We start from the raw sequence: 10,593 nt of genomic DNA on the forward strand, positions 1-10,593 counted from the left end.
GTTTCTTAATTCCGCACTTGTATAGCATTTATTTTTCCGTGGTTTCATTAACTTGCCTTGGTTCTTGCTATATGGCATGCGTGGGCACATATTTAACGACGCACAGGCTTGGAATATACTTAACCTTTTCGCATGGTTTATATTCTTATAAAATGCATAAGTTATTGCCCGGCATTGGATAATCACGTCCCCGAAACATATTTTTCTGCGACGTATATATTCGAAACGAAGCCGCATTCGTTGCCAACGCTGCAAAATGAAGCCAACCGCTCATTGTGCCAGTATCAGGTCTAAATGAGGCGGCAGTAGAATTCATTTGTGCCTGATGTTTTGGAGGTGACAGGGGTGATATGTTGCTACCGTCGCCGACGCCCGGAAGAGCGGCGACGAAGCGCGCAGAACCGCGTCCGCTGGTAGCTTTTGCAGGCGATCGCGTACTCTACGAAGACGCAGCTGCTCTTTAAGTGACCTAAACGTACTCTTTGCCTAAAGACGTCACCATACAAGTTTTTTTAGGGCGCAGAAAGGCGAAAAGAAGCGAAACAGAACCAAAACACTGCACGAGCCCCTATCAGCCACGCAGCGCAAATCCCGTCAACGCCGCGGAGAAACGGCGGCAGGCGGCGCAGCGATCGCGAAGCTCGAGGCGGTGCATTGGACTACACAGCCTCCCGTTGTTTTTGTCGTGTTTGCTTCGGTGCTTTGTATGTTTTGGTGGCGTTGTGAGCCGATCATGTGAGATTAAACGAAGTCTAGACAGATGTGTTGGGTCCTTAGATGCAGTAATGACTACGTAAACTTGTCGGACGAGTCTAAAGTTGGGTATCGGCTGCAATGGCATGAGCGCTTTTTGCAGCGATCTGCGCTTGGCTCCAGCCGTTCTGAGTACGAATAAAACTACTATTATTAGTATTATTTTCTTCTTAAATGCACTAACGGCTACGCAAACTTATTGGATGCTTGTAAGGTTGGGGAAGGGCTACATTGACACGAGCGCTGGCTCTGCGCGATCTGAGTAGGAATAAAACTATTAGCAATATTAGAATTCATTTCTACCACTTTAAATTATCTTCACTGATTTCAATGACTACGGTTTCCACGCCAGCCTCAGCGCTGGGATACCTCGATACGTGTGCTTTAAATAGAAAGGCACCTGCATACGAGATGGATTCCCGTGTCGCAGTAGAAATGTTGCGGTAGTTTACACTTTCTGTAACCGTGAGCTTTGTACCTTCGGGTTTGGTGAGCGACACTGTGACAACATGGGAGCCTGAAAGCCGAAGTGGAAATCCCACGTTTGTGGTGGTCATTTTATCAAGAGCCAAAGTTATTCACCAACTCAAAGCCCAAGCTACAAACCATCCCTCCTCCCCTTCCCGTATTACCACCTGCGTAGAATAAAGGCTGGCACCGATAGTTAAAAAATGTGGCAGTCCCTTACAAAAATGATTGTTGAGTTTCATAAGAAATTTTGTTGAATTCACTCAACAAACATTGTTGAGTATCCAAAGAATTTCTGTTGAGATTGTGTTGAGGATTTGTTGAGTTTTTCAGGAAAAGTGGCCACCGTGGTTTCATTGATTTTCCGTTGAATTTCTTACGTCGAATTCCCATTGAGTTTCTGTTGCCTTTCCGTTGAGTCTCCACTGAATTTCGTATTGATATTTTGTCGAGGTTTTTATGAGTGCCCAATGTGTTTCTGTTGATATTTTGTTGAGATTTTTACGAGTGCCGCATGCGTTTCTGTTGATATTTTGTTGAGATTTTTACGAGTGCCCCATGCGTTTCTGTTGATATGTTGTTGAGTTTTACACGAATGCTCAATGTGTTTCTGCTGTGATTTCTTTCAAAGGTTTTTGCGATCATTGTAGGTTGAACAAGAATCTACATTTTATCACACCACCAATACACGAGTTTATGGTGTGGCAGTAGTGCATGTCATGTGACTAAAAATTCTGCCTCATGCAGACATGCAAAAAGAAAAACAAGGTGTTCAGCGTGCACTTTTTATTTTATTTCCCGATTCAAAAGCGATGATAGGTTATTTTTTATGTAACCGGCGCTCACACCTGGAAACTTCTGGCCCGTGTAGCCTGCAAGAGATAGAATGAATTTATGATTTACTATAAAAAATGAAAACGTGTTCAGCAAGTTCTCAGAATTAGTAATAAAAGTGTGCAAAAATAGACACTTTCCCAAAAAGCATAAAAGGGATGCACTGATCTCACTGTGCACATGAAGAAAAACGGGTGATTAGCTACAAGTTGACAAAGATGACAGCTTTATTCTTGGCACTCTAAATGCAAATCATGTGCACTCACCGACCACAGCCTTCACCCGCACCTGGTCCAATCCTGGCTTTGTAGGAGCGTCACCCTGGGCTTTGCCTTTCCCTCCAAAGAGAGTTTTCCCCTTGAGCTCCTCCGCAGTGAAGACATGGCGCAAAAGAGCCCTGGCAAATTTGCCAGGGCCGCTCGCACACGCATGCACCAGCTGATCCAGGTACCCCTTCTCAATTAGCACACCGCCCCCAATGTCAACCTGCGAGCAGAAAATAAAACCGAAACAGTTGAACCAACATGAACTCCAGGATCGAGACAATGAAGAGTTTGAGTACCCATGAACAATTTCTCAGAATATTACGGTAATTCATTTACAGATTTTGGCATTGATCCACTAAAAATTATTTTCGAATAGATTTAATTTAAATGTATATTTTTAGTTTTTATGGGTGAACATGCATACCTCAACATGCTTTCGGCTTGTTTAAACAAGCGTTTCAAGAATTCATTAAAGTGTTTGCCAAGTGCCCACTGCAGTACACCGTGGGTGTATTGCTTTGTGGTAGAAAGGCAAAAAAAAACCATTTGGGTGCTGTTAGGTCAATCTAAATGAAAGGTTATGTGGCTAAAATAGTCAGATGGCTGTAATGCACACAAAGTAGGCAGTACGATGCCTTGCCCTGACTCATGCAACTATCTATAAAAAACTGACCTTTTTTTAGCACCCGATTCAGCAAAATAAAATGAGCAGACTGTTATTGATTTTTTAAATTATTTAAATTGAAAAGAGTGAACCCTAGTTACAACTAGGCCAATTTGCTCCTTCATTTTTTCATTGGCTAGCAGTGCACGAGGGTCATACGCGAAATGTGGTTTGCGGCGTGGTGCTAGCAGGAACTTTTTGTGTGGCTGGTGTTCTTTCTGCAGGATTGTGGGTTTGCGAATGCCTTGTCGTAAGGAGTACCCAGCATTGTTTTTGGTTCGAAATTCCGCACTGCGCTGTTCACGCCTCCTACAACCACAGACACGAAGCAGGCTGCACGATGAATGCTAGCACAGCGAGCTAGCACAGCGTGACAATTGGACAGGTGCGGACAGCGGCTCAGATAAGGTAATTTTGCACTGTCTGTGTCATCTCCGCGCGCTGATTGCCTTATTTTTTTTTCATTGCTTAAAATGACTGTGGCTCGAATAAGGAAAATTTATGCACTTAAAGCTGCAACGATATTTCATGTGGTGGTGGCGTGTGATAAGAGGCACTGTTTTTACTGTGCCCCCCCAGGCATGCTGCGCACTTCTTGAGGAGTACGAGAGTTTGAGAGGTGCTCTAGTGACAGTGTTCTGGTATGTTGAGCGCATGACCATCCTCCGCCTGAGCTTCCAATGCTGAGCGATTATGCACAGGATCTGGGTGGAAACGACTGCGAGGTAAGAGTGCAATAAAATTACATACAGTGGCGGTGACAGAGATTCCACCTGGGGGACAAAGATTTTCAAGTGTTTTCTTTTCAATGTAGATGAAGCATAAATTATAATTGATTTATTCTCGGGTTTAATGCACCAACGCTACACAGACTGTGAGGTGAGCCATAGTAGAGGGCTCCGTATTAATTTTGACAACCTGCGCATCTTTACATGCGCCGAAATCTCGACCACATGGGCATATTTTGCAGCAGACATGATAGACAAGAATTTCCATCCTGCACTGGGCGCCACCAATTCTTTCGGACTGCGGGGCGAGCAGACGACGCTGAGTCCCACGCTGTTGCTCCGTGCCATGCGTGAATATCAGACGCCCCGAACGGCATCGAAAATCGGTGTCATTTATTTGGCATTTCAGCAGCAACAAGTTTAGCAGTGCCTAAGGAGAACGTTTAATTCTTCCAAGAGGTGTCCCGTTCGCCCATCAATTCTGTTCCTAACCCGCTAAGGTGGCGGGCCAGTCCACACCACTTTGTCCTGACAGGCATTGCCTGTGAGGCCACGTTTCGTCCTGCCAGCAGGACGCCTGACCTTTTTATCCTCAATTGATGTTTATTTTCGGAATTTGGGAAAATTGCCATCATTGCCTTTTACTTGGCGATGTTCAGAAGCTACTTGTCCGGGCAGGCGTGATTACGTCGTTACTGGCTGCACCAACAATCAGCGTAAGCGCAAAGTGCTCATGCAAGAACTGTGCGAAGTGCACCATGACAAAACAAGTGTCTGCATGTGCGGAGTCTATTGGCTGCACAAATTTCCTGCGTCGCTTGAGTGTCACCGTAAATGGGTCGTCGCGCTAAATCGCAGACTTAGAGCCTGGCAAATTTGCCAGAATGAGCCCGGTGGTACGCTGCTTTTGGAAGCGCTGTTTAATCACCCTCATGCTCAATCCTTATCGCACGTTTCTGTTCTTTGGAGGTATGTTTGGTCCGTTTCATCGACGGGAAGCCATCGAAAATCAATCAGACACTTATGCTGCAGCTTGGGTACGCGAAAAATTCTCAAGTAACCCTTGTGAAAACCGTGCTGATATTCGAATGTGATATTATAAATAATTAGCAACTTGAGAGTGGATGAAATGTTCCCTGACCTAGCGTATGGTGCTTGTTAGGAAAATTTAATGGTGAAGTACCGTCCCTGATTTAAAGACTGGTGCTACCTCGGCTATCCTCCAATCACTGAGAATAGTGCCTGTCATGAGAGACTGCGAAAAAAGTGCCGACAAAATCTACAGACTGCGGTATGTACTTTTCGGTATAGTGTGATTAATAACAGTATGATCTGAAGTAGATAATATTGTAAGCTTACTTAAAATGGAAAGTAGCTCCACACCAGTTTGTATTGCAAATTCAAAACCATATCGAAAATCCTAAATGTTTGCTTGGCTTGATTACATACGGATACTTGCTTCAAAGTCAGTTCAATTTCTATTCTTGCACTTTAGCCATTGGCCCCAGATTCGCTTCAATATCCCTGCTAAGCAATGACACACTCAAAATGCACAACACTGCTTCATGAAACTGTTTCAAATAACCAGGGGCTAGAGCACTGCTAACAGGTATGCATTATGACAGGTTCCAACATGAAATAACTAACCTGAAAGTACATAATCAGTGGGTGCACTGATGTGGCAGCGGTGCCTGGACCGATGCGTTGAGCAAATGCGCTGGCTTCTGAACGGGTGGTCCAAGCGGCCAGATGATGGATGAAGGATTGACTATTCCTGGCGGCAAAGCGTACCCAGCACCAAGGAAAGGCCAGGCAGTACTTGGGTACAGCAGGTGCAGTGTCAGTTGGCCACGGAGGGCCCTGGCAAAGCCTTTGAAACTGGACTGAAAGCCAGCCAGCCAACCCGGACAGCCAGCAGCAGCACCTGAAAGTGCATAATCTGTGAGTGTGGTGGCACTTGATGAAATACAAGAAAAGCACACACAAACCGCGAATGCTTACATTAAGCAGATTATTAATCGTTAATGAGTAACCTCCAAGGCCCTAATAAGAACATTCCCGCAACACCCAAACTGAAATTTAGGTCACAGTAATGTATTTATTAGGCACGCAGGTTCTGTGAGTGGGGTATGCCTGATATATGCAAAGCTCTCTGCTATGCTAATTTGCATGGAACGCTTGCTAGCAGCCCATATGCATCCCTAGCTTTCAATCGGAACTGGTGTGTACTAGTTGAGGCTCCTCCATTTCAATGCCTAGCTTGCCTTTGCAAGTTCGATTCTCCAATATAAATAGAGTTGAGTGGGCAGGCGCCCCTGCGAGACCACGCGCGCGCATTTCACCTTCAATTTCCACGTATGTGAATGAGCTTCACGAGTACGGCACGCATACCACGACGCATATCGCGGCCCGAAGACCACGAGACGGGTCGCGACGGCGGCAGCCGGTCTCGCGAGCGTAATAGCGGCGAAGCGCACTGCACGGAATTAACAGTCGCCGCAAAGGCACTGTTTGAGAGACACATAACAAACAAACGCCCCGGTGTTTAAGAGCCTTGCGTGATGTCAAATAATTAGCTGCCGCGTTCTACAGCGCGAGCATCGCAACAAAGGTCTAGCTTCAGCGTAAATTGATGCTGACGGCTGCGGAAACGGTAGACTGGTAAATCCAAGGCGCCAAACAAGTATGCTATATCGCATAGGCTCTGAGAGCAAATGAGATGGGGGTCTACCGAATAACTGACCCATAAGCACCAGAACTCGTTCCGAACAAGAACAGAAAAACAAAAAAATGCGTACTCACCCCAGCAGAAACGACGTTTCCCGCCTAAAATCCTTCTTCACGCTCGTCGTCCCCTTCAAGGACACCGACACTTTGTTCGGACGCAATGTCATCCACCTTTGACGCGCGATGATCGTTGAGGCGATGATCGTTCTTCCCGTTCCCGCGTGTTCAACACACGCGTAGGTTGGAAGGGCAATCATCACCCTATAAAGCTTTTATAACTATGATTTAAGCTTGAAATAGATAAAACTGAACAAATCGCCCCAGCTACCACTCCGCACAAAACCAACTCCATGAACAAACACACAAAAAGGGAGTGATAGTTGCCAGACTGCAATAGCAGCATTTCTGTGTTTGACGAAAATTGTGTTATTGGTAATTAACTTCCTGCTTTTAAAGTATTAAAAGTGTTTATAACTTGAATTTGAGGTTTTTAAACGCAAAAGCGAATAAAAGTAAACTAACTGACATATATACTTAAATTGTAAAGAAGGTTTTAAAGTTAGTTTTGGTTTTGTTTTCACGGCGAGTTTCTCTACAGAGGAGGTGCGAGAAAACGAACTACTTTGGGTTTAGGAAGAGGGTGGCAAACGTCGGTGTGATTGAAAGCAAGGAACAGGCGCTTACTATGGTTTTAAAAAAAGAAGAGATAATAAAACCTTCATCAGGAAAAAAAAAAAAAACGTCCGACGAGGATTCGAACCACGGACCCTCAAAATAGTAATCGAAGACGTAACCACTCGGCCATACAGGCGGGACTTCAGCGGAAGACTAAAATGATTATATAACTACGTAAGCCGGCAATGAAAATTGTCGTTTGTGTCTAGTCAATGCTGCATTTTTGGAATTCTGGCAGTTCTAACGCTTGTTTCTCACGCACCGATCTTGCAGACGAGGTCACATTGTTAGTACTCCGAGCGATTGAGCCGGAGCTCCCTTATTTGACTCAAGCAAAGCTATCGCAGGTCACCCGCGATCTTTTCTTCGCAAGCCACGGTAGCCACGAAGGAAATGGCATGCGCCGTTGGAATTGTGGCGTTGGTAACGCTTGTTTGTCACGCACCGATCTTGCAGACAAGCAACATCGCGCTAAAACTACAAGCGATGTCACTCCTGGCATGTCAGGCGCATACAGCAGCGAAAACCTCTGAGTTTGTAACAAGTTGGGGATAATGCAAGGCAATATTAAAGAGACCGAAGCATGTGGTGGCGGCGACGTAATAAGTGCAGCAAACAGGTACTGTGGGCGGCAGCGACGAGCGAAAAAGATGTAACATGGGCCGCCCCCGCCGGCCTGCGCAGAAATGGAAACACGCAATCGAAAAAAACTGTCCGGCCGATTCAGTTTGTTGTTGACGAAGAGCAACCGAGGCTTCAGCAACAAACGATTGTGCTTGCCGTGGTATGAGTCAAAGCATATCTTGACATCGTTGTCGTTATGCTATCGTCCGTCTAGAAGGGAAAAATCAGAACGCAAACGTTTTCGTCTAGCGTCTATACCAGATATAGACGCTGCTGTTTAATGATATCTGGAGACAAATTTTTAGCTGGTGGTGAAGCAGCGGATATTTTGTAGTATGGACAAGTGAATTTTATGGGTTAACTGAATGGCTGAAATTGAAATATGCACTCTAGAAACATTGATAAAACAACAGTATAAACAAGAATTTGAATTTTGTTCGATCACACTGAAAGTGCAAGTTATCAGAGTTTGTACTGTACTTTACCTTGTGCTGTATCTTGTACTTTGCATGCTTCCAATATGCTGACAAGGCAGAACATATATTGTCTGCGAGATGTTACACAAAGCATCAGACATGACGCGCTGATTTGTGCGATATGTGACATGTTGTAAGAATACCTTGAAGACATGTTGCAGAACGTCTAGGACTCATCGTTGAAATCTTTATATCATGAACATGTTGTTGATCTTCGACATGTTGTTTGACTCTTTACGATATCAGACCTTTATAATCTTGCAGTATATCGACATCTAGTAAAAGTCCTTATCATTAAAGACATGTCGTTATACTTATTCGACAAGTCGTTGAAATCTTTGCGATATTGGACCTTCATGATGTTGAGGACAACGAAATGTCGTTGAATTCATAAGGTGTCGACAACATGCCGTAAAAGTTATGTGATTTTCGTTGAAATCTTTGTGATATTGAAGACATCTCGAAATCGTTATGATATCATGCATGTCGTATGGATATGTTGCCATATTTTCAGCTGGGATATACGTACCGGTACAAGAAAGTGCTGAGAGTTGCATTGTGAAAGCTGGCTACCTGTACAAAATGCAACTTCCTTGAAAAATGCAACTTATTTAATACACTCACACTGCACAAAAATATGCTAAGATGCTGCCTAATTAGGCTCATACATCCAGGACAGTGGGTATTAAAGTTTTAGTGCACGTGGCTGTCCATGTCGAAGAAGCATGCAGATAGTATTTGGCATCAGTTGCTGATGACTTGCCCACAAATAATCACCATGAGTCACTGAAAATACAACAAAATGTCAACAAGAACTCCACAATAGAAAAATCATTGTGCGGACCACAACGAAAATTCCGTTGTGTTCTCAATGTGTAAACTCAATGAACATTGAGTTTCACAAATAATCACCATGAGTCACTGAAAATACAACAAAAAGTCAACAAGAACTCCACAATAGAAAAATCATTGTGCGGACCACAACGAAAATTCCGTTGTGTTCTCAATGTGTAAACTCAATGAACATTGAGTTTCACAAATAATCACCATGAGTCACTGAAAATACAACAAAAAGTCAACAAGAACTCCACAATAGAAAAATCATTGTGCGGACCACAACGAAAATTCCGTTGTGTTCTCAATGTGTAAACTCAATGAACATTGAGTTTCTGTTGATTTTCCGTTGAATCAATGAGAACTCAATGAAACGTCAACAGAAATTCAGAACCCATTTTTGTAAGGGGTGTTAACGTCAGCCGGTGTTTTTTAATGCTTAAGTATTCTTTACAGAGCAACTAAAAAATCGTGTAATGCCTGGTGAAGACACCAAAAACGCGCGATTAGTTGCCTCAAATATGAGTGCATGAGCCCGAGTCCTCCACCACAGACACATTTCCGACACGCTGGAAAAAAGTTTAGATTTGGAGAGGGGGTACGGAAGTCCAAAATTAAACAGCAAAATCATCTAGCCTCCGTCTAATGATTATGATGGTTGAACACAAAGCTTTCTTCGTGCGAAATCGAATGGGAAATGGTCAAAGTCAAAGACGCTGCGATCAAAAGACCAAACTGCATGCTGGTCAAATTTGACGCTTAACTAGTCAAAGTTTAAATCCAGAAGGCAACCAAGGAAACCCATACGATAGAGCTTTGCGATAAACCATCATCGTCGTTAGACGGAGGTGTGCATGATTTTTCAAGCGTAGGTGGCAGCTTGTAAACCGACCGCAGCATTCAGTTGTGAAGCTGAGTACAGGTTTCGGACACCCTCCTGTCTTGCGTCCTTCAGCCACGCAAGAATTGGGTTTTGAAAAACCATTTACCAACTAGCCAGCAACCATTGCAATTCTTGTAAAGCAATGCTTCTCCACGACAAGCAATAACGTTCTACTATCATGCGGTATTTATTCTATCAACGATTCCCGATGACTGTAGTAAGAGCATTTCTGTGAAATTAAACACGTTTCAGCCGTAGGTAATGAAGTTACGGAAGCGTCGTCCGTCACAATTTCTGTTTTGAGGTAAATCTTCGAAGACACCCCCCAACTTTGTCTTTCGCTTGTGCACGACGTCGACGCCGTTTCGTCATCAACTGCCAAAGGCCAGCGCCGCAGCATTCCTAGATCGGTTGCACACACCGGCTTTGTGGGAGCATTTAGCAGCAATTTACTCCTAGATTCGCGAAACTGCATGCAGGCATGAAAAAATTGCATGAAGCAACGAACTTTCACTTCCAGCTTGACTTCCAGCTTGGCGCATTGAGCGTCGTCTGCTATTTGTAAATACTGAGTATGGACGTAAATAACATACATGGCATACCTCGTAAACGTCACATCCACGCTCAAGATTTACCGATCTGAAAAATGCACGTGGGGTTA

The 10,593-nt window shown here is 44.1% G+C and overlaps 1 protein-coding gene across 1 annotated transcript; it reads right to left on the minus strand.

Moving 5' to 3' along the window:
• Positions 1-1,916: 1,916 nt before the first annotated feature.
• Positions 1,917-6,986, minus strand: LOC144145802 (uncharacterized). The gene is made up of 4 exons (XM_077677549.1): positions 6,516-6,986; positions 5,361-5,637; positions 2,322-2,541; positions 1,917-2,093 (listed from the first exon to the last, which is right to left on the minus strand). Exons 1-4 carry the CDS (start codon positions 6,695-6,697, stop codon positions 2,008-2,010), a joined length of 765 nt encoding a protein of 254 aa, XP_077533675.1. The 5' UTR covers positions 6,698-6,986; the 3' UTR covers positions 1,917-2,007.
• Between the last annotated feature and the right edge of the window lie 3,607 nt (positions 6,987-10,593).

Source organism: Haemaphysalis longicornis, unplaced genomic scaffold (assembly GCF_048455015.1).
Source record: "Haemaphysalis longicornis isolate Haplotype H1 unplaced genomic scaffold, Haemaphysalis longicornis Haplotype H1 scaffold_7, whole genome shotgun sequence".
NCBI lineage: Eukaryota > Metazoa > Arthropoda > Arachnida > Ixodida > Ixodidae > Haemaphysalis > Haemaphysalis longicornis.

Coding starts and splice junctions, on each gene's coding strand:
- LOC144145802 (XM_077677549.1), bottom strand. CDS start 6,697: ATGATTGCCCTTCCAACCTACGCGTGTGTTGAACACGCGGGAACGGGA. Junction 5,638..6,515: donor GAAACGTCGTTTCTGCTGGG/GTGAGTACGCAT, acceptor ATGCACTTTCAG/GTGCTGCTGCTGGCTGTCCG. Junction 2,094..2,321: donor GCGGGTGAAGGCTGTGGTCG/GTGAGTGCACAT, acceptor TATCTCTTGCAG/GCTACACGGGCCAGAAGTTT.